Consider the following 24,156-nt stretch of genomic DNA (forward strand, 5'->3'; position numbering starts at 1 on the left):
TGTGAACAATATCTTTGGTTCCTCTCAAGTATGACCTAAACTTGTCAAATACATATACCACGACAAGTAATTCCTTCTCAGTGGTTGTGTAATTCATATGTGCTTCATTCAAGATGAAATAATAACAAGTAAAGTTTCATTACTACCCACGTAAGAATATTTAAGATGATGTGGCAAATTATTCTACTCTAAGTGATCCCTTGTAAATGTATATATACACAATCGATTCAAGTAATATAGGGTAAGTGAGTATCGTCTCCACAGGGATTGATCGAGAAATATATTTTCACCACAACTAGACAAACTAAGTCCTACTAATTTGTCAACTTAAGAACTCATATTAATAAAACAAGGAAGTGATTTAATGAATTCAAGAAAGTTTAGTCGAGGCAAAATAAATATGCAAAATAATAACACAAAACAAGACAAGTGCTACTTTAAATATAATGCAAACAACCTCACATATTCAGACATATCACAGAGCACTGATGCTAAACTTTTTCTTCGACAACAATTATTTCTAAGTTCAGAATGAATTATTATGACTTACTAAGCTGCCCGACAGGATTACTAGGTATTCTTAGACGGTTTCTATGGCAATACTACTCAGCGTTAACTACAACCCTTGGTTTGTCAAATTGTTGTTATAGCAATACTTCTCAGCATAAACTATAGGTGTTGTCTATCCTACACTAGCGTCTATCCCTTTTAGTCGATTGAAACTCACTCATTATCTTTAAGGTAACAAGTTAGAACTTCACCATCCCGGATTCATTCCATTGCTCATGTGGATCTATCTTAATTCTCTCGAATCTAAGAATCACTATCTAGACAAAAGGCTATCTCTCGATGCTCTTACAATGCCAAGACATATTTTAACAATACCCCAGGCGATCATTCGATGCTCTTACAGCGTAAGGTAAAATATTTAAACGATGAGCAAAACATAATTCATCATTTATAAACTTAAAAATTTTGTTCAGGCAAAACAAAGTTTAACATCAATTAAGACAGCCATGATGCTATCAAAGATCATCCAAGATTCAACGTTTAATACAACCCCAAATAGATAAAAATCTAAAAACAAAGGAAGAAGGACTCCCAAAATTGGGGGGCTCTGTCGTGACGATTCTGATCAGCACTACGCCTGCCTTGGTGATCACCCTCTCTCGAGGCCTAATCACCGCTCTGCTAACGTCTGGTTATGGAGGACACCTAGGAAGGTCGGTGGGTAGACGGTAAAGAAGCACTGCAATTTCTTTCACATGCCTTGGGTAAAGCTCTTCTATCTTCTTCTTTTCCTCTTCTATTTGGCAGCTACGGCTTGTTATTTATAAGAAAAAATCTCCTAGGGCTTTGCATGATTTTTTTAGTTACCTTAAATAGTCATTATCAAATTAATGTCCATACTTAAAAAGGAAAGGCGGCTGTCAGAATAATTAAGGCTTGCTTGTACGTGAAGTAGGTCATCATGTTGGCTTGTGAAATAGGCGGTTTCGTCATACCTACTTTAGACTTCTTTAGATAAACCTTGCCTCGACGAGATAAATCTGATCCTCACGTTATCATCTGTTTCATTGGCTTTTGCAAATTTACGTTGTCACGACTGAAATGTTCTTCCTCTGTAGGTTTCCTGCACAAACACAATCCAAACAACCCTTTCTCCTCAGCATCATCAGTCAAATCAAATAAATATTGCCTAAGAAAAATTTATCCACCACAAGCTAATAACCTATATGCAACTAAATGTAACTAAAATGATATGCATACTTTGTTTGACACCTAGGAAGGTCGGTGGGTAGACGGTAAAGAAGCACTGCAATTTCTTTCACATGCCTTGGGTAAAGCTCTTCTATCTTCTTCTTTTCCTCTTCTATTTGGCAGCTACGGCTTGTTATTTATAAGAAAAAATCTCCTAGGGCTTTGCATGATTTTTTTAGTTACCTTAAATAGTCATTATCAAATTAATGGTCATCATGTTGGCTGTGAAATAGGCGGTTTCGTCATACCTACTTTAGACTTCTTTAGATAAACCTTGCCTCGACGAGAAAATCTGATCCTCACGTTATCATCTGTTTCATTGGCTTTTGCAAATTTACGTTGTCACGACTGAAATGTTCTTCCTCTGTAGGTTTCCTGCACAAACACAATCCAAACAACCCTTTCTCCTCAGCATCATCAGTCAAATCAAATAAATATTGCCTAAGAAAAATTTATCCACCACAAGCTAATATAACCTATATGCAACTAAATGTAACTAAAATGATATGCATACTTTGTTTAGACCAGCAATGTACAATAGCTAGAAGAAAATCAAAAATTATCATGGCAAAGCAGTGTTAAGAAAATCATATGGTTTTAGATTTCAGCACTCAGCAAAAAAGGTTTGGCCTCAATATGTTCGACAGTCATATTAGTTAAGTTCCTTCCCTAGTCAAGATTTTTTGCTATAGTGTGTGCATGATTGTAACCAGTCTTTGCATAAAGGTAAATTGAAAACTTAAGTAAGCACTTCTGGTTTGTCAAGGCAACAAATTATTTCTCAGGCTTAGATTATACTCCTAGTTATTTATTAACTTTTTTTCATAGGGGAGTCAGCTCACCACACCCATCGTTCCACACTCTAGGTGAAAAGGAGCATACCTACCACCCCCAAGCTAGTCGGGCAGAGTCATCCTGTGACTACTTTTATTCACTCATATGCCTTGGCTACTCTTAATTTCTTATGGAGTTTTTCTTTTTATGCCTTTGCATAGAGGAATGTCTCTTCTTTTTTTCCTTTATTTTTCAAGTTTCTAAACACTAAAGAGTTTTCACTTTACCCTTAAAATATTTTTGAAGTCTCAGCGAGCAGAAAGTTCTTTTCCAGAAATTTTACATATTACCTGAAACAAAGAAAGCCTACAATCGTGTTTATGAACTTTAAAGAATCAGGCCTAAGGTTGGTTCTCTTCTTTAGACAGTCTTAACAATAATTCTGGCCTAGGCAATCAAATTATGCATTCATCATTGGGCATCCCTAATTCATTCCTAACAATAATCTTAACCTACTTATGTCATGACAATCAAAATTTTCAACCAATTATCATCAACTTCTTTCTAACAAAGTATGGCTGAATATGGTACAATACCTCCCCCAAACTTGAGGGATACATTTTCCTCAATGCATGAAATTAAAACTACATGAATCTATATGCATATGAAAAAAAGAAAACTAAAAATAAAATAGAAACTCACTGTGGTGGGGTGGCTTGGCTGGACACACTTGTTCGGCGTTATTTGGGAGGAGAGGGACTCTCAGATCTCGAGTACACTGTTACTGGCAAGGGAGAGGATTGGAGGATATGGTCTGTCGTTTTCCTATAGCGCTTCTTGCTAGACAAGACGCGTGTTGGAGTTGACTGCTCAGCAGTTGGAGTTGGTTGTACTGGAACTGGTGCTAGACTAGGATCTGCTGCTGGGACTGGTATTCCTTGACTGATAGGGGACAGAATGGAATCTTGCTCGGGTTGCTTTGATGCTGGAGTAAAATCTTTGTCGGTGAAGAAGTGGGGTGGCATATCATCACTTCTCTCGGAGGTGGAAAAGGATGAGGAGTTGATGAACTCTTCAGTGTCGCCTTGGCCTTTCTCTGGTACGGGTGGGACATGGGTTGTTAGAGGTGGTACATCAGTGGGCACTTTTGGGGGAACTTCTGGAGGGGCATGTGATGTCGAGGCATCAAATGTGCTCCCGCCCGTATTGTATTTGAGGATGACATTGGGCAAAGTTGGCAATCTGGTATTAGTGTTAGGGAGCAACTCCTTGAAGAAGGCGTTGAGTTGTATGTCTCTCGCCTTGACATATTCGAAGTAAATTTCCATATGGTCTTCCAGTCGTCTGATCTTTTCACACATTTCTCGAGTGTACGTGACCACAATAGTCATTCTAGTCGCGGCAACCGATTTTGCTCCCTGCTCCAAACCTTCCTACGGGGCGTTATCATTGAAACTCATCAACTCGGGTACATTCTTCTTGGTGATGCCCTCCTTGGATTTAATAAAATCCTCAAAGGGCTCCTCAATAACTTTCTTCTTCTTGCACAGTGCGGTTATCAAGTTTGGAAACATAAGGTTACCCCGGTTCCTCTTGGTGCATTAATGGATCTGCTCAAAGATGAGTTATCCAACGTTGATCTTCCTTCCATATATGATCGAGTGCAAGAGCATCAGTCTTTTCAATATGACAATGGTGTTGTCGAACGTTGGCATCAGCTTGCCTTTGAGAAAGTGATTCCACAACTTCACATGCGGTTTTAGTGGTCGGTGATCTACTTTTTTCCTCGTTGGGGCATTCCCTTCGAATTTAGCCCATATGAAGCATAAATATTGCAATACTCCACTTTACATTTCTTGATCCGCTTCAACCATGAATCACTTGTGTTACTCCTCCACTTCCCCCAACTTAAAGTGTTTGCTGAGTGCTGAGTGGGAAAATCGAAGGAGCTTCCCTCGGACGTACACTGTGTGGTTGGATGGGTCTTCGAGATGTGTGTAGAACTCCCTCACCATCGCTGGTGCTACGGCTTTGGGATGGCGAGCGAACTTCTCCTAGTTGTTTTTCTTTATCATATCCATCACCTCTGGTCCAAACGGTTTCTCATCCACGGTTGGGAAAACGAATCAATCTTCCAAATATACTTGACGTTTCTGAAAGATTTTGAAACGTGCTTCTGCTTCGGTAGTTTGGAATCGTTCAAAAATGTGTGTTGGGACTGGGGCTTTCCTTGTTCTTACCATCATTCTTGGTTGAAATCAGTGGTGGAAATGGGGAGGAATTTTGTTGAGAAATATTTTTCTTGTTCATTAAAGAGAGAACGAGGCACGATGAAGAAGAAGAGGTTGGGTACTTATTTCTTTGGAAAATAATGAGTGGTTTCGGGGTAGTTTTCTAAGTTCAGAATGAATTATTATGACTTACTAAGCTGTCCGACATGATTACTAGGTATTCTTAGACGGTTGCTATGTCAGAACTACTCAGCATTAACTATAACCCTTGGTTTGTCAAACTGTTATTGTAGCAATACCTCTCAACGTTTAATACAACCCCAAATAGATAAAGAGTTAAAAAAAGAAGAATGACTCCCAAAACTGGGGGCTCTATCACGACGATTCTGATCAGCACTATGCCTGCCTTGGTGATCACCCTCTCTCGAGGCTTGATCACTTCTCTGCTAACGTCTGGTTATGGAGGACACCTAGGAAGGTCGGTGGGTAGACGGTGAAGAAGCACTGCAGTTACTTGCTCACGCCTTGAGTAAAGCTCTTCTCTATTATTCCTTGCCTCTTCTCTTTAGCGGCTACGTCTGGTTATTTATAAGGAAAAATTTCCTAGGGTTTGCATGTTTTTTGGAGTTTTCTTAAATATCCGTAAATGTTCAGACTTAAAAAAGAAAGGCAGTTGTCAGAATAATTAAGGCTTGCTTGCACGTGAAGTAGGTCATCCAGCTGGATTGTGACATAGGCGGTTTCATCGCACCTGCTTTAGACTTCTTTAGATAAACCTTGCCTCGGTGAGATAAATATGCTCCTCGCGTTCTCATATGTTCCGTTGACATTTGCAAATTTATGTTGTCACGACTGAAACGTTCTTCCTCTGTAGGTTTCCTGCACAAACACAATCCGAACAACCCTTTCTCCTCAGCAGCATCAGTTAAATCAAATAAATCTTGCCTAAACAAAATTTACCCACCACAAGCTAATATAACCTATATACAACTAAAATGTATGCATACTTTGTTTAGACGAGCAATAACTTAAGTGAAAAGACTATAAATTAAGTCTTTTTACGGAGTTAACACTAAGGTAGGTGTACATTGTAATGAAGGCTTAGGAGGAACAAACTCATCGAAATCAAGAGGTTCAATGCGTGTATATGGGCTAGCTATGAGAAAGATAGTCTGATGCACCTCTAAATAAAAGTCATTGGGTTGCTCGGTACTTTCTTCTTCATTAAGCCTCTCATAATTTTCCAGCTGAATGAAATTGTTATGGCAAAATTGATCAACTTCTTCTTATATCAATGAATCCACTTCGAAAATACTCTGACATTCTTTAGATTCATCCATGTACTTGAGAGTTCGAAAAACATTAACGGTGATACATTGGTTAGCCACTCTCATGGTGAGTTTACCCTTTTCACAATCGATAAGAATATGCCATTAGCTAGGAAGAGTCTCCCCAAGATTATGGGTGTTGTGGCATCAACCTCACAATCCAGTATAAGGAAGTTTACTGAAAACACAAATTTGTCCACCTTACAATGACATCCTCGACTAACCCCTCGGTATGAATATGGGAGTTGTCGACTAATTGCAAGATAACAGAGGTGGGTCTTGCATTTCCTATTCCAAGTTTCATGAAGACTAACTTAGGCATTATGTTCACGATTGAGACAAGGTCACATAGTGCTTTTCCAAGATAATTTTCTCCTATCGAACATGGAATGATAAAGTTGCCTGGATCTTGTCTTTTTGGCGGCAGCTTGCTTAAGGCATAGCAGTATGCTTTTGCTGTAGCAACAATCTCGTATTTCTCAACTTTTCTTTTCTTGGTAACAATCTCTTTGAGGAATTTAGCATATGTCGGCATTTGTTCTATAGCTTCAAAAAACGAACATTGATATGGAGTTGGTTCAGAATGTCGGCAAACTTCTTGGATTGAATGTCATCATTATGCTTCTTCAGTTTTTGTAAGAAATGAGGTGGGGGTTTGACTTCATCTAATGAAGGGATGGGAACATCATTTGTCGTGGCATTTTTGTTTTCTCCCTCAGTTGCTTTACTAGATGAACCCTCATCCTTATCCTCTTCCACTTGTGTCTCTTCTAATACTTCATTCTCAGTCGCCACAGTGATAGGGGTAAATCTTTCATCTTTCTTCTCTCAAACTTGTCTTGCACACTGATTCGGGTGCCACTCCACAGAGTGACTACACTGTATTGCTCTTTGCCATGAGGTGTAATTACTTCAGTGCCACTCGACAGACGACCTGGTTGATGTTCTTGTAATGATGCGGTAATTTGACCAACCTGACTCTCCAACACCCTCAAAGATAAGTTATGGCTTTGAAGCAAAGCTCCTTGGTTTTTTATGAAGGTCGCATGGTCTTGCAGCATGGTCTTCGTGGTTGCTATAAAATCTTGCATTGTGGCATCCGAATAACTCTTGTTGGATGAAGATGGTACTCCCTTGTTTGAATTAAGCCATGGAATATTCGTTTGAAAACCTTAGGAGTCATTGAAATTATGTTGCCTCGCGGGTTGATTAATATTGTTGGTTCCTTGATTTCCCCATAAAAAGGTTTGGATGTTGACACCATCCAAGATTATAGATGTTAGAATAGGGGTTCTTATTGCCTCGATTATAGTTTCCTACATAGTTGATGGATTCCTGATTGGTCAGATACTAGCTCTAATGGTGATTGTCATGGCATAATAAACATGCTGAATTGGCTGCCTTTACTTCCTTCACCTCACTTGGTCTTTGCAAATTCTTCAACATATTGGTGATGGCAACAATTTGGGCGGATATAAAATCATTAGTATCTAACTCTAATACCCCATGTGATTTTCACTCAATTCCAAGCCATGTAGATGGGAATTGATAATCATTGTTGGAAATCCTATCCATAATGTTGAATGCCTCTGCAGGTGATTTACCGAGTAATGTCTCATTTGTCGAGGCATCTAGCATCATCATCCTGGGCGCATTTACTCCATTATAGAACATTACTACTTGAGTCCAATCTTGAAAACCATGATTTGAACATTTACGAAGCAATCCTTTATACTGATCTCAGTATTCATATATTGATTTATCATTAGCTTGATGAAAAGAAATAGTGTAGTTCCTCAGTTGGGTGTTCATGTTGGCGGATTATACTGCATCAAAAAACTTTTGCACATATCAGTCCAAGACTCCATCAAACCCGCTGGAACACCACTCAACCAAGCCCTTGCTCAATCACACAGAGAATATGGAAATAGCTTTAACTATAATACATCTCAGTACACTCCTTGTTGTCACAAAGAATCGCACACCTCTAAGAAGTTACGAATATGTTGCACGGCATCTTCATTTGGCATGCCCCCAAATTTCCCTATAGAATTTAGCATATTGAACATGACAAGTTTTAGCTCAAAATAGGTTGTCTAAATCTCTGGTGCCATAATTCCAAGATTTAAGTCGTTCAAGATAAGATTTAAGTGATCATGAATGGCACGAGGTCTGGTTGCATTCCCAACATTCGGAATTGCCTTGGTATTCTGATCTTCCTCATGATCAATTGCTTGATTTCTAATTGATACATGTTTGAACATTGAGCACGCCTTCTTTGCCTATACAACCTCTCAATCTCAGGTTTAATTGGTTCTAATGGCTCGTCAGAGTGTTGTCTGGTCATACACCAAGAAAAACCTGAAAAAGACAAGGAAAATAACAAGTAAAACTAAAAAAATGAAAAAGTAAAAAAAAATGCTATGACAAAACTAATTAACTTCCAGTTGGCAATCTATGGAAACGGCGCCAAAAACTTGTTCGTGAATTGTGACTACTAAATATGGTCATGAAATATGTACAAGTATACATAATCAAACAAGTAATATAGCAATGAGTGAGTATTGTATCCACATGGATTGGAGGAAACTTATAAGTTCAACCAAAGCAGTTATCTATTTTACCTAAGTATAATTAGTGATGGTATGTACAAATGATAATGTTATGGAAAAATGAAATGGATGTTGGTGGAAATGGACTGATGGTGTAATGTAATGTGGTAGCAAATGGAGATGTTGTGAAAAAATGGATAGAAATGTCTTGGCAAAAGTAAATTGAGTGTAGTGAAATCAATTCAAAATGTAAAAGAAAAACGAAATGTAACACATGATTTGATTAAAATGACTCTAGACTCCTTACACAACAAGCTATTATGGGAATGATTGATAGGAGTCACTTAAGAAGCTTAAGTTTAATTTCTCAGGTTAGTCTTACTTCTATTCCTTACTTTCCCGACAGAGTTTACTAAAAGTTCCCTATACTATCTCTAGTTAAGGGACTCGACAGGTTGAAGATACCTTGGCAATAACTCTCTGCATTAGCAGGTACAAAATCATATTGGTTCAGATCATCAGATTATGTCACGGCAATACCATTCAGCGTTATAACTAGCATCTAACCTCTCGACCAAGCACTACTCCTTTTAGTCGATCAAAATCTTAGCTTTATTTCTAAGGTTGGATTGGCCTATTTACTATCTAGAACCCCTTGCTTATATGAATCCTCCCTGGTTTCTCTCAAACACTAAAGATATGTTACTTAGTCATTATCTCGAACACTAAGCATTCTCCTAAGGAATGGCTACTCTCATAGCTCCTTCAACCTTAAGGAATTAAGCATAATAAGAAAAACAAATAATAGCATACAAAAATAACCATCCATTAAAATAGAACTTAAGAATCCATAATGAAGTCCCACCAAATAAGACAAGTTCATGGTGGGCTTCGAATATTCCAAGCAACAAGGCATGAAATTAATTTGTTCCATACAACCCAACTAAAATAATTGAAAGCAAACAACAAAGGGATGAAGGAAAAGCCTTCGACGTGCACTACCTGAGCTCCCCTCAGCCACCACAAATTTTCCTAGCTCGCTAGCTCCTCTCGGACGCCTAGCTCTCCACTCCCTCTAGCTTGTTAATTGAGGAATACCATGGTAAAAACGATTGATGAGAAAAATGATAGACCTTTTCTCTTTTAAAACTAAGCTCAAAACGGAGTGAAAAGGAGTCTCTAAGTCTGGTGGCTTCCTCTCGTATTTATAGTGGGGAATAAACCTAGGAAATTATGTTAAAATTCCTAGGATACCATGAGTTGGTTTCCTTCACATGAGGGGGTGTAGCAGAGCTGGCAGTGGTCCCCTCCTGGTCAGCTGAGGGTGGTCTATTCTAGTAGATGCTCCCTCCTAAGTGTCTGGAAGCTGAAGGCACGTGAAGACAAGGACAGCTGGCTCTTGAAAATATCTTATTTCATTTTTTTCGCTTCCAAAATGTTGTTCGAGTTGGCATTTGCATTCTGCTCAGTATTCCGAGCATGTCACAACAATTCTCCTTGCTTATCCTTACTCCCAAATCCTGCACATCATCAGACAAAACACCTTCCCCATAACGCAACACCATTCACAAAATAAAATACCACGGCAAAATATATTTCCACCAATGCAACTATATGATCCTAAATGCATCTATATGATCCTATAAAAGCTCTTAGACAATCAATAACTTAAGTGAAAATACCCTAAATATGGCCTTTCTATAGAGTTATCACCATCTATCCTTGTTTCATCCTTTTGTTACGCGTAGAATGCATGATTTCTTGGTTAAGAATGATATTCTCATCGATGGACATGTCAACGAAGAAATTGGTTAGGGCATGGTAGATGAGGAGGGGGCATAATGTTCTTGAGAGGGCACACAATAATTTTGGTGACAAGCTTATACAAGATCAAACAAAATTTGATGTGGTGAAAATTGAGAGATGGGTCAATAAGATTATATTGAAGATTGAATGAAGCATGTCACAAACATCGACACCAACAATGTCCCACTTTTTTTGGAAGAACTCTACGTGATGATCATCAGTCCTAGGAGATTTGAGTATAGCTATGTAAAATGAGTGTCTTTGATTTTGATTTCAGAGGAGGTTTCATCAAGAGAAGCCAGAGAGAGATCAGGAATCTTAGGGAAGTGGCCAAAAAGAGGATAAGTTCTAGTGGAACGGTCAGGGGAGGAATAGGGGCTTTTCAAAAAGTGAATAACCTCATTCTTAAGGGTGTCATTGTCATTGCGCCAATCACCGTTGTGAAGATTGAGGGGAGAGATATTGTTACGATGTGTGTGAGACTTGGCTTTCTGGTGAAATTATTTAGTGTTTCGATCACCAAAAGTAATCCAGTCAGAACGAGGTTTCTACTGCCATAAGATCTATTCCTTATCGAGTACATTCTCAAGTTCAGTTTGGAGCTCAATCTCAAGATTGACAAGGAAACTAGAAGACTGATATTAGAGGGCTATTTGCTCACCTATAAGATGAACCATGATGCCCTTTTTTTGGTGTTAATGTAACCAAAGGTGGAGATATTCCAGGATTTAGTGGCGGCTGTAAAGTTAGAGATGGTCTCAAACATGGAATGAGAGGACTTCCAATAGTCATTCCCCATTATGTTGAAGTCGTCATGGGAGAGCCAACCTGGGAAATAGCAAAATTGTCTCACAAATGAGGATTTGGTTTGGTGGCAAACGCACAGGAGGAGGGGCCTATAATCGGAACTAACAATGAGGAGGTGAGAAACAATAGACTCAGGGAAGAGTTTATCCCAAAGGGAGTTACAAAGAAAATGATAAAGACGGGCATAATTACTGCCACAATTCCAAGTGTAGTCAGAACCATGGTAGCCACTGATCCTAGGCTCGACAAAACCGATAATATTAGGATTATTATTCCTAAGAAATTGTTTAGCGACGATGACAAATTTCATATCACTATCGCCTTGAATATTCCAAGATAGGATTTTAATCATCATTAAAAAAAAGGAAGGGCGGGAGAGCAAAATCACTCAATCATCGAAGAAATTGTGTTATAATCATAGTTATTCTCAGGGTCAACAACAACATATGGTTCATTCTTAACGTCCATAGGAGAGAGATCCTTATAGGGTATACGAGAATTTTGGGGAAGAGTGCCTTCAGCATTTGGGGGCAATATCAGACAACTTGGTAGGGGTCGAGTATTTACCAAATTGGAGGCCGGGTGGGCCATTGGCGTCGTCATTTTCTTGAACAATATTGGCTGCTTGTTTAACAGTATTGAGGATGATGACATGACCAGCAGGGTTTAGGAGTGCAGAGAAGTCAGCATGGGTGGGTGTTTCGGGATGGTCCAGAGGTGGTTTTCGGAGTAGGGGTTTTCATGAGGATCATGAGGAGCTTACGATTTGGGATAGATCCTTGGGAATCGGGAGCACGGTGGGTTTCAAATGTAGCTTTACCTTTGTTGTTATCATGGGATTTGGGGCGAGTAACAGGACATAAAGAGGCAGAGGATTCGAGGGACCTAAGATATAGAGGGCGGTAGTAGAGGTGTGGGGTTCGTCTTTAGGAGTGTCGTATATAGGATTAAATCTATAACCAGATAGCGGAATAGATTTAGGATCAGTGTCGCTACCGAGGGAATTAAGAGTTTGTTTTTGTTGCCTACGTTCTACAAACATCAAGGGACCAAAGGAGTCTGAGCTGGTCCTGGGATAAGGTTTGGGGAAAATCCAGGGAAGAATTTTTCATGATCGTGGGACAAAGATCCTTTGTGGTTGTATTTGCCACATTCAAAACAGATAATGGGAAGGGTTCGTATTCAACAATTTGTATTCTACCATTTATCAAGAGTTTGGAAACGAATGGCTTACCAAGATCGAGATTAACGACCATACGAGTGAAGCGACCACGATAACTACTCTCCGTTTGGTAGTCTATCTTGATCACCTACCCGATGAATTCACCAATTTCAACGATTTTGTTTGTAGAAAGTAAAAAAAAAAAAAAGCCTGGGGAGACGGATCCAGGAAATAACATGGTTGGGAAAAGGTTGTGAAGCAGTGACTTCAGGCAAACAAGATTCGACGATTAAGTAATGGCCAAATATCATCCATGGGCCATCAGAGAGAACCTTCAAGTTATCCAATTTGGTGCAGAAAGGGAATAGGTAATAGTCATTTTCTATGTCCATTATTCGAAGGGGTAGAGAGGGTTTCCTTAGATCGTGAAGTTTGTTCCAAAACACAGTGTAACCAATCCGTCTACCTAAGAGTTTGATGATGATCGTTTGGGTGAGATATTTTTTTGTGAACGATTAAATCTTATCTGAGAAATTGATGTAGCCACGTGATATGATCTCGATTATATGTTTCGATTCATATATGTGAATGCCCGATCGTGATTCTAGTAAGAACTCCACAGTACTTTGAATGTAATCTGAAATTTGCAAACAACGTTGTAAAATAGAAATAGATAAATAAAATATGGAAATGGAAAGAAGAAAAATATGTTGAAATGGATTAGCAGCGTAGGAAGAGTGATGTTGTGATTAAGGAAAATAAAGGATGAAAAGGTTGATGAATATAGTAGGGAGTCGGTGCATAGTATGAAGAATCTCAAGGAAATGGATTGTTACCCTCTAACTATATAAGAGTTAGAAACCAGCAATATATTAAAGGTGGAAACGAAGTGGTAGGATATGAAACGCGACCCACTAGCTATAGATGAGCTAAGAACCAACACTATAACAAAAGGAAATGGATGAAGACTACAAGACTATCTTGAAGCCGATAAAGTTCTACAAGAGAACAAGAATGAAAGCAACCTCTCAAAGATGTTTTATATATTCAAATGTGTCTACAAATGATCCCAAATGTACCTATTTATAGTATTTCTAAGCAGTATATGAAAAGACTCAAAAGATGAAAAACATTCTCATCAATTTAGCAATAAAATGAAGGCAACTTCTTTAAATTTATCATTTCATTTTGTTATACTCGTATTTTATAAATTGTTATTTTGGTCTCTTTATTTTTAATTTCTAATTTGATCTTAAAAATATCAAGAATTTGAAGTTAAGTCACCAGCTATCGAAGGTAATTTTTCAAAGTTGAATTTAACGGCTGATGATTTTCATCCGTAGTGTATAAAAGTCTCTATTTTCTTAATTAAATTGATATAATCTCTAAGGGGATGTTTGTTTACTTCAGAATGATTAAGCGTTGAATGATTCAAATACTGAATGATTCAGAGGCTCTGAATCGTTTAGCTCTGAATGTGACATGTTATTTGATAATTGACTCTGAATGATTCAGAATGTACTTCTGTGCTGAATCATTCAACACTGTTTCGTTGAATCAGTCAGCACTGAATCATTCAGATGTGCGAAACAAATGCGCTGAATGCTGAACGGTTCAACATTCAGCGCTGAATGATTCCATTAAGAGGCAAACAAGCAACTCCTAAATCTCTATTTTTCTTTCCAATATCCATTCTTCCTTAATTGAGTTCAAATGAGCATGGCACTTAATGGTATCAGATAAATATTATAAATATCAAATTAAATATTAATTTTTTGAATACTATAAGATAGTTTTAAGGTAAAGTATATAATGGTACCCAATTATAGTGTATTATTTTATTGATTCTCTTAAATATTAAAAGTTATAAAATTATCCTATAATTACAGGATGTTATTTTTTTAGTCTCTCGACTATTAAAAGTTACAAAATAGTCATCTGACTATTCATATGTTTCAAAATTGTCATTTTCTGTTAAAAGTTAATGATCATCTGAGCTTGACGTTAACCTGCTGACTGAGATATAATAAAATCATAATTCAATGATGTCTACTAGCACCATCGTTGCTTTCAAGCATTGGCTCGACATCATAATGTTTCAAGCAGTAACTCGATGGCATAATGAAAATAGAGACTTGATTCATAAAATACAGCTTAAACGATTCTAAGATCATATTTTATAATATTGCATTCAACATATAAACATTAAACTCAGATGATCATTTAATAACTTTTTATAGTTAGAGAATTTAATAAAATAATAATCTATAATTAAAAGATCATTTTTAACTTTTAATAATTAAATAACTTAACGAACTAACGGTTTATAATTCACATTCTATAATGGAGATACTATGTATATAAAAATATAAGCCTTAAATGAATAAATAAAAGGAGATGTTGAAGTCCGGCACATGTGTCCGAAAACGATTGCAAATCTACCAAGCCCATGCGTTGATTACAGCTGTATTCACGTCCTCTCTCCCTCTCTCTCTTCTATTTTTATTTGATTTTTTTTCCATAAATTAATTTCTCTTGCATTCCGCCATTGGTTGGAAAAAGACAAATTCTTTACTTTATGCCTTTATTTCTTGACGATTATACAGGGGAAAAAATAGGCTTCTTTTAATTATTTAATTCCCATAATTTTTAGAGTAAACAAAGAAGTTCATAAATGGAATAAAAATAAAACAGAAAAAAGAGAAGAGAGCTTCCTCGTGATCTGTGAAAGAGTCTTACGTGAAAACCCAGATTGTCTTCGACCTCTTTAAAAGCCTCTTTGGTTCCATCTCCTTCCTTTTTAACTTTGAACTCTGGTCACTGATTACATTCCAAGAAAATCATTTTTTTGGAGTAAAAAGAACACCCAGAGAGAGGTTTTTATTTTTTGGGAATGATGTTTTGATAAGTTTTTCTTTCTAGGAATTTTGTTTCCTTCGGCTTTTGTAAGAAGAAAAAGCTTCATTCAAAGGTGGGTTCCTTTTTTTTTAAAATTTTAATTGAACTTCTCTTTTTTTTCCTTCTTGTTTTTCTACTTAGCTTTATGTGTATGTGTTATTTAAATGAATTTGAATTTCGTTCAGTTGGTTGGCTGCAGATTTTTAGTTGGGCATTAATGTGTTTTTGTTTGGTTTGCAAGTAACCAACAAATATTAGGTGAAATTCAATATGGATATTCCACTTTTAAGTGAGAATTCTTGGTTGGTTTTCCATTAGAGTTCAAGTTACAAGGCTTTTTCTTGGGTTGGTTGATGGAAAAAGCATGTTAAATGATAAGAAGTTTGAATCCTAAGCTGTATGGTTCTTGTTTGAAAGTTGGGGTTTTATTGAACTATATAGTCTTTCTCATGGAACCTTAATTATGTCAACTTTTGATTTAGGTAAAGGTCAATTGGCTTATAACTTAAGCCAGATTGAATAGCTAAGTATATAGTGAATATTTAGAGAAGAATCTGCTGGGTTTTTCAATTTATGTTATCGGTTTCGTGATGATAGAATGATCAATGGAAATTCAGTTACGAAATTCGATCATAGATGGCTGGCTTCTTTCATTCACTGTTTCTACGCATTTGCTTTTACTTATTGCTGTGTATAACATCAACAAGTTTGCCACAACATGTGACTCAATTTGTTTTTGTGATCTAATCTTCACTTTCCTGCTGAAATGACAGGTTTGAGTTGCCATAACTTAAAGCTTTTTGTACAATGGGGAAATATTTGTGACAATAATGGATCCTCAGGCTTTCATCAGGTTGTCTATTGGCTCTCTGGGTCTGAGGATTCCTGGATCAGCCCTGAATTCTTCAAAGGCTGGAATTCATGCATTCTCTTCCCCGTGTTCATGTGAGATACGACTCCGAGGTTTCCCTGTGCAAACTACATCAATCCCCTTAGTGTCCTCACCTGAGGCCACACTTGATATTCACAACATTGCCTCTAGCTTTTATCTAGAGGACTCTGATGTGAAGGCTTTACTGACCCCTGGCTGTTTCTATAACCCCCATGCTTGTCTGGAGATCACCGTCTTCACAGGGAGGAAGGGGTCACATTGTGGTGTTGGAGTCAAGAGACAGCAGATCGGAACATTTAAGTTGGAGGTGGGTCCAGAATGGAGTCAAGGGAAGCAAGTGATTCTTTTCAATGGATGGATTGGCATTGGCAAAAACAAGCATGAGAGTGGAAAACCAGGGGCTGAACTTCATTTGAGAGTACAACTAGATCCTGATCCGAGATACGTTTTTCAGTTTGAAGATGTAACTATGCTTAGTCCTCAGATAGTACAGCTTCAAGGTTCCATCAAACAACCGATTTTTAGTTGCGAATTTAGTAGAGACAGGTGCTGCAAAACTATTAAGTTGCTTTATATGATTCTTTGTTACTTTCTATTCATTTGTTTACGGTTAATGAAACTCTTAATGGTTTCTTTGAAATGGTAGGGTGTCAAAGGTGGACCCTCTAGGCACTTATTGGACAGGTTCTGCTGAGAGTTCCGACATAGAGACGGAGAGAAGAGAGAGGAAAGGATGGAAGGTGAAGATACACGATCTCTCTGGCTCAGCTGTTGCGGCAGCCTTCATAACCACTCCTTTTGTGCCATCAACAGGTTGTGATTGGGTTGCCAAGTCCAACCCAGGAGCTTGGTTGATTGTTCGTCCCAACGTTTGCAGGCCAGAGAGCTGGATGCCTTGGGGAAAGCTCGAGGCATGGCGCGAGCGTGGCATCAGGGACACTATCTGCTGCCGGTTTCACTTGCTGTCTGAAGCCCAAGATGGAGCAGAGGTTCTCATGTCCGAGATATACATCAGTGCTGAAAAGGGTGGGGAGTTTTTCATCGACACTGACCGACAACTGCGACAGGGACCTACACCGGTACCGAGTCCACAAAGCAGTGGAGACTTTTCTGCATTAAGTCCGATAGCCGGTGGTTTCGTGATGAGCTGCAGAGTCCAAGGGGAAGGGAAGAGTAGCAAGCCACTAGTGCAACTGGCAATGCGGCATGTAACATGTGTGGAAGATGCGGCCATATTCATGGCGCTTGCAGCAGCAGTTGACCTCAGCATCGAGGCGTGCAAGCCTTTCAGGAGAAAGATAAGGATAGGGTCCCGCCATTCTTTTTGAAAAAGGAAGAAAGATTTAAGTCCATGAAAGCAATGAATGGTTCTATATTTGTGTTTTTTTCTGTAACATTTGGAACTGTGTAAACATCTTGTGGTTAATAAATTAGCTTTTAGACGCCTATCCAAACGCCTTCGCTGTCACCGGTGCCATGTGTTTTTTCTCATTTGGCTAAATTATATCACTTAATTATAGGGATTTAAATTTAATCATTCATCTTTTAATCACTTAAGAGACAAAATACGTAACCATTGAGGGCAGGGAAGAGACGGTAGTTCCATTGATTGTTCATGCAAAGTACTATCACACAACATATAGTTTTTGTTCTGATACCATTTCGTATCGTTATCGGAGCCATTCCGTGCATTATTTCAATATCTACCAATACTTTTAATATATTATAATATGGTCACCATAAACCTAACAAATATTTAAGAATTCCAAATTTTGTCCAAATATTTCTTTTCCTACATGTGAAAAACAAAGTAACTGGTGGGGATTATATATGCATAATTCCTTTCAGTACACACAACAGGCAAGATACGGACCACGGAAATCATCTTAGCTGCATTTCATTCGCCCCACTTGAGTAGCAATAGAATCAGTACAACGACCATATCTCAAACATTTCGATTAAGAGCCGTTTACAGAAGCTGCCACTAAGCCTCTGTTGTCTGAAACAACTTCTCAACTTCCGTTTCCTTCTTCCAGTTCAGCCTGGAATTAAATATGTAACTCATCAAACTTATTTGTTTACTTGATCATCCAGTTGATAAATATGGGTATCTATATAGGAAACTAGGAAATCCCAAAGCAACTGAGTACGACAACGATTATAACCCCAAAAAATCCCATAATAAAGTAACGCTTCAATCTCTTTTTCAATTTAGTGCAAAAGTATCTGGGAGTCGGTCATGAATCAACAAGAAGACTTGAGCTCTGATTACCTTACTAGTACGAAAAATATATCAAAGTTAAGCTATACAAATAGGGGTTAACTTCCTCAACTAAAATCACGATCAATTTGTTATCACTTAGAATGCATCTTTCTATGGGAGCAGAAGGTTTAGGGAAAACCGTAACGAACAGCAATGGGGACATATCTTAGTAAGAACCGAAAGCTATTTCAACAATGGAGTAGAAAAGCATGTTTCATTCCCCAGACCATCCAGCCTTTGGTGCAAAAACAAGCTCCAATACTGAAACATAACAAATGAAACTGGGAATTGAATACCATTCTCCAACCTCAATTTTATCCCAAAATCAGTCAGGACAAAATTGATATTGAATTAAGCAAGCACAATAACTTCAAAAATTGTTATTGAATTAAGCAAGAGAGATAATCAAAATAATAGTACTTAATTAATAATTAATGAACGATACCAAAATCCCTTTAAGGTCAGCCAGTGAAGCCTCTAGCCGCTAACGGCAATCGGGGATCATCATCCTAGATTCAGCCAGAACATTTTCCTGTCCAAGCAGGTAAGAATTTATATAATAGAAATGGACTTATTTTCTAAAAGAAGAAAGCTTTCCTGTTGTTTGTATAAATTCATCATAGAACATTCCCCATTGTTGGACTGTTTTCACAAAATCTGCATTGGTATAAAAAAATGACTGATCCAAACTTACACTTGGGGATCAATCTTTTTAGCTAAGCTATTTTTTTAAAAAAGAAGAAGTCTAAATCTTTCTTCATTAACCAAACAAATTTTATACCAAACAAACATTTTGCCACTAAACAAATAGACACAAGGTGAAATAACCCAACTAATGAAAAATAAAATGAGTTATAAAAAAATGGTGTAATAATACCTGTTGCTTGAGGTCGTAAGGATCAGCTCCTTTCTCTTTCATGTCATCTGTTTTTGCAGCTTCTCGATCAACCTCTTTCTCATAAGAGTGAAGCTCTTTGACAATTCGTTTGCAACTTGATGTCTTGATTTTCAGATTTCTAACTGTTGCCATGGCCAGACCTGTAAAAAAAAGATCATATTCCTCAGGTTCAATAAATAGTATACTAATTAACCAGCAGCCCACATTTGTATTATCATTTTCCTTGCGGAATTCAAACAGATTTTTTGTGATTTTCCGGGGAAAATCATTTGAGGAAGCGGGAAATTGTAATTAATTAGTTTAAAGTTTGTAGAGCTGGGTTTGAGATAAATGAAGAGAAACATACCTTTGGAAGTGAGACGGATCTGAATGCGAGGGGACTGAGGATTTAGGAGGTGAAATGAAGCTTCAAAATTTAAAACAAGCCTCCCACCCACCCCAACCCAACAACCCCAAAAAGGGGAAAAAAAGGAAAAAGAAATAATACTTTGGAAAAACTGCACTGTTAGTCACCAATCTATTGTGCTTTCCTATTTTGATCACTAAACAATTGTTTTGGCAAAATCATCACTTTTGTTTCGGGTGACCAAAATGAAATTAAAACATAACATTAGGTATGATTTTGAAATAAAAATTAATTAAGTGAACAAAAATGAAAAAAATTTGATAATTTAGATACTAAACATGTGATTTATCCTTAATTTTATTCGGATAATATAGCCTCAAAATCATTTTCATTTATGCTATCTGATTTTTAAGTATTGAAGTTATAAGGGCTCTAACATGTGTTATATTTGCATTACCATCACTCTACGTAGCGCAAACAACATGAATCATACTAATGGAACTGTCCAATCAATTCATATCATTATAAATTTCATAAATTCTCTATGGTGGCGTTTGATTCGCTGGATTGTTTCTTAGAGAATTGGAATGAAGGAATTGAAATCTGTAGGAATTAGAATCTGAAAGCTGTTTGGTTGGCAGGAAATTGAATTGGAATCCAATTTCATATTCTGTTTGGTTCGCAGACATATCAGATGAATTTGATTTCAGTAATGTAAAATGACAGAATTGTCCTTATTGTTTTTTTGCTTAATTTTAATTTGTTTTATAACTTACATGTAGCAATATATTATAAAAATTTTAAAAATATATTAAATTTTCATTTTATTGATTGATTATTCATTTCAATAAATTATAAAAATCATACTAATAAACATCATAAGTTAAAATCATCCCAATTAGGGATGGTCATGGGTCGGGTTTTTGGTCCACCCGACCCGACCCGAGAACAAGGGAACCTCCACCTGAGACCCAACCCAACTAAAATAAAGTTTCTCCAGACCCGACCCGAATATATGAATTAGAAACCCGACCCGAAATAATAAAAAAATATTTTTATTCAATAAAAATAGTGACTTAATTGAAAAAAAATTATATATAGAGGGGTATTATTGTAATTATTCCTAAATATATAAGGTAAAATTATTTTTTTTTCAGGTTGGGTCGGGTATTTTTCACCCTAAACCCGAACCCGACCCGAATATCACACTTAAAAAACCCGACTCGACCCGAATATCAAACTTAGAAAACCCGACCCGACCCAAACCCGAAATTTAAAAAAAATCTGACTCGATCCTGAATTTTTTTAAAAAAATCTGACCTGAATATCAAAAGATTGATGAGGGTAGTATGGTCAAATTTCACATTCCCTCCTCCAAAGGATTTTAATTCTATCATTTTATAGATGTTATTTACTTTCTCTCCCTTGATGGAATTAGATTTCAATTCTCCCTTTGAAAACTTGAACCAAACATGAGAAAGTGGTGGAATTAGATTCCAATTCCCCCTAATTCCAAGGGAATCCAGCGAACCAAACGCCACCTAGGGATTTTGTTATGAACCTTAGGTGGCGTTTGGTTCGCTAGAATGTTTATGAGGGAATTGGAATCTGTGAATGAATTGGAATCTGTGAATGAATTGGAATCTGTCAGGAATTGGAATCTAATTTCATATTCTGTTTGGTTGGCAGGAAATGGAATTGGAATCCAATTCCATATTTTGTTTGGTTCGCAGACATGTCAGATGAATTTGATTTCAATAATGTAAAATGACATAATTGCCCTTCTTGTTTTTTTGCTTTATTTTAGTTTGTTTTAACACTTACATGTAGTAATATATTATAAAAATTAAAAAAATATTACATTTTCATTTTATTGATTGATTATTCATTTCAATAAATTATAAAAATCATGCTAATAAACATCATAAGTTACGCAATCAAAATATGTTAATAAGTTACCAAAAGATATAGCAATATTTCGATACATTCCAATCGGAGTATGTTAATTAGTTACCAAAAACTATTTTTATTCAATATATAAATTAGAAACCCGACCCGACATGACATGAAATAATAAAAAAAATTATTCAATAAAAACATTGACTTAATTGAAAAAATTATATATAGAGGGGTATTATTGTAATATTCTTAAATATATAAGGTAAAATTATATATTTTTTTCAGGTCGGGTCCGATTTTTTCACCCTAAACCCAACCCGACCCGAATATCACACTTAAAAAAACCTGACCCGACTCGACCTGAATATCACACTTAAAAAACCCGACCCGACCCGAACAAAATAAAGTTTCACCCGACCCGAATATATGAATTAGAAATCCGACCCGAAATAATAAAAAAATTATTTTTATTCAATAAAAACAGTGACTTAATTGAAAAAAAATTATATATAGAGGGGTATTATTGTAATTATTCCTAAATATATAAGGTAAAATTATATATATTTTCGGGTCGGGTATTTTTCACCCTAAACCCGAACTCGACCCAACCCGAATATCACACTTAAAAAAACCGACCCGACCCGACCAAAATAAAATTAGAAACCCGTCCCGACCCGAAATAATAAAAAATATTTTTATTCAATATATGAATAAGTTACCAAAAGATTGATGAGGGTAGTATGTTCAAATTTCAATTCCCCCCAACTAGGGAATTGAATTCCATCCATTCTTGGATGGAATTCACTTTCCCTCGTTTGATGGAAAGTTGAAGCCATGAGGAATTCCAATTCCCTTGGAAAACTTGAACCAAACATGGGAAAGTGGTAGAATTAGATTCCAATTCCCACTAATTCCAAGGGATTCATGCCAACCAAACGCCACCTTAGAGAATTCAAGAAAGAAATTAGGGATTTAGAGAAATTTAGAAGAATAGATTTAAGAGAAAATATGATATTTCATTAAAATTGCCAGAATAGAATGTTTCTATTACATATTATCCTTATATTCTTCAGTACAATTCTAATAAACTTATTCTGTATAGCTGGCATTCATAACTAATTGTGGCTCACGTGTTGGGCTCCTCCTCATCAAATCAAAATTGGTGGGTCACTTCTTGTTGGGCCACTCTTCCTCATTTCCAGCCCATCCTTTGTTGGTATCACTACGCGGGTCCTCTGCTCCAAATAGCCATTCGGTTCTTCTGCTCCAAGTAATATTTCATTTCCCCCAAATTTGCCACGATCAATCCCTAGCTTCTCAACAGAAATCCCTAACAATTTCCCTTTTTTCTTCACACACATAACATTTCCCTCCCCTTCACCTGATCCTTGTCCTCAAGGATCAAAATCTGGAAACTGGAATTTCAACACAGCATAATCCTCCCAAGTGGCGTTTTCTTCTCCCAAATTCGACCACTGGATCAGTAGTTGTGTGATTGCCTTGTTCTGTCTCTTCATTATCCTTTTGTTAAGCACGATGGCCGGATAAACCTTCATCTACCCATCCTCACTAAGTTCAGGAGGATTCTTAGAGGTAATTGTTCCTTCACCCACTTTCTTCTTCAGTAAACTCACATGAAAAACTGGGTGGATTTTTGAATGTGTTGGCAATTCCAGTTGATACGCTACTGACCCAATTCTTTTCTGGATTTTGTAGGGTCCATAAAATTTTGCTACAAGTTTCTTCTAACAGCTACGGATGATTGCTTGTAGGGCTGCAATTTAAGGTAAACCTTATCTCCTTCCTGAAATTCCCGATCACTTATGTGTTTATCTGCATTTTGCTTCATTCGATGTTGAGCCTTAGCTAAGTTCTCCTTAAGTAGTCTGTGTAACTGTTCTCTTTCCCCATTATCTCCTGTATTGCATTGGCACTGGTATCAGTTTGCCAGTTAATCATATGAGGCTTGTATCCATACAAGGCTTCAAAAGGTGTAACTCCTAGGGTTGTATGATAATTAGTATTATACCACCATTAAGCCAGTGGTAAATATTTTGCCCAATTATCAGGTTTAAGGAAACACATACTTCTCAAGTATTGTTCCAAACACTGGTTTAACCTTTCAGTCTGCCCATCTGTCTCTGGATGGTAGGATGTACTGAAAAGGTTATAGTTCCAAGCTGTTTCATTAATTATTTCCATAATAAGCTTGTAAATGTTTTGTCTCTGTCTGATATAGCTATCTTTGGTGGTCCATGGAATTTATATACTTGCTCCAAATAGGTCCTAGATATCTCAGCACTGTATAGGGATGAGATATGGCTAAAAAATGGCCATATTTAGAGTACTTATCCACTATTACCAAGATGCAATTGAATTTCATTGACTGTGGCAGTCCTTTAATGAAATCCATAGTAATAACTTCTCATGTCTAATTAGGAATAGCAATAGGTTGTAACAAACCTGGAATTGCCACATTCTCCCCTTTTGTTCTTTGGCATACTTCACACTCCTTCACATAAGACTTAACTTGACTTTT

General features: G+C 37.1%; 1 protein-coding gene, 1 long non-coding RNA gene and 1 pseudogene across 2 annotated transcripts; 2 read left to right on the plus strand and 1 right to left on the minus strand.

Annotated features, from left to right (window-relative positions):
* Positions 1 to 5,331: 5,331 nt before the first annotated feature.
* Positions 5,332 to 18,228, plus strand: LOC120208241. The gene is made up of 3 exons (XR_005524294.1): positions 5,332 to 5,342; positions 11,540 to 11,544; positions 18,142 to 18,228. It is a non-coding gene; the product is annotated as an uncharacterized LOC120208241 (long non-coding RNA).
* On the plus strand, positions 15,038 to 17,662 carry LOC120208240. Its single transcript, XM_039207558.1, has 3 exons — positions 15,038 to 15,392; positions 16,093 to 16,757; positions 16,858 to 17,662. The coding sequence occupies exons 2-3, from the start codon at positions 16,150 to 16,152 to the stop codon at positions 17,537 to 17,539; spliced, it is 1,290 nt and encodes a 429-aa protein (XP_039063489.1). The 5' UTR covers positions 15,038 to 15,392; positions 16,093 to 16,149; the 3' UTR covers positions 17,540 to 17,662.
* Positions 18,229 to 18,657: 429 nt separating the features above from the next.
* Positions 18,658 to 19,798, minus strand: LOC120208230 (annotated as a pseudogene).
* Positions 19,799 to 24,156: the final 4,358 nt, after the last annotated feature.

This window comes from Hibiscus syriacus, unplaced genomic scaffold (genome assembly GCF_006381635.1).
Source record: "Hibiscus syriacus cultivar Baekdansim isolate YM2019G1 unplaced genomic scaffold, ASM638163v2 tig00016066_pilon, whole genome shotgun sequence".
Classification (NCBI taxonomy): domain Eukaryota; kingdom Viridiplantae; phylum Streptophyta; class Magnoliopsida; order Malvales; family Malvaceae; genus Hibiscus; species Hibiscus syriacus.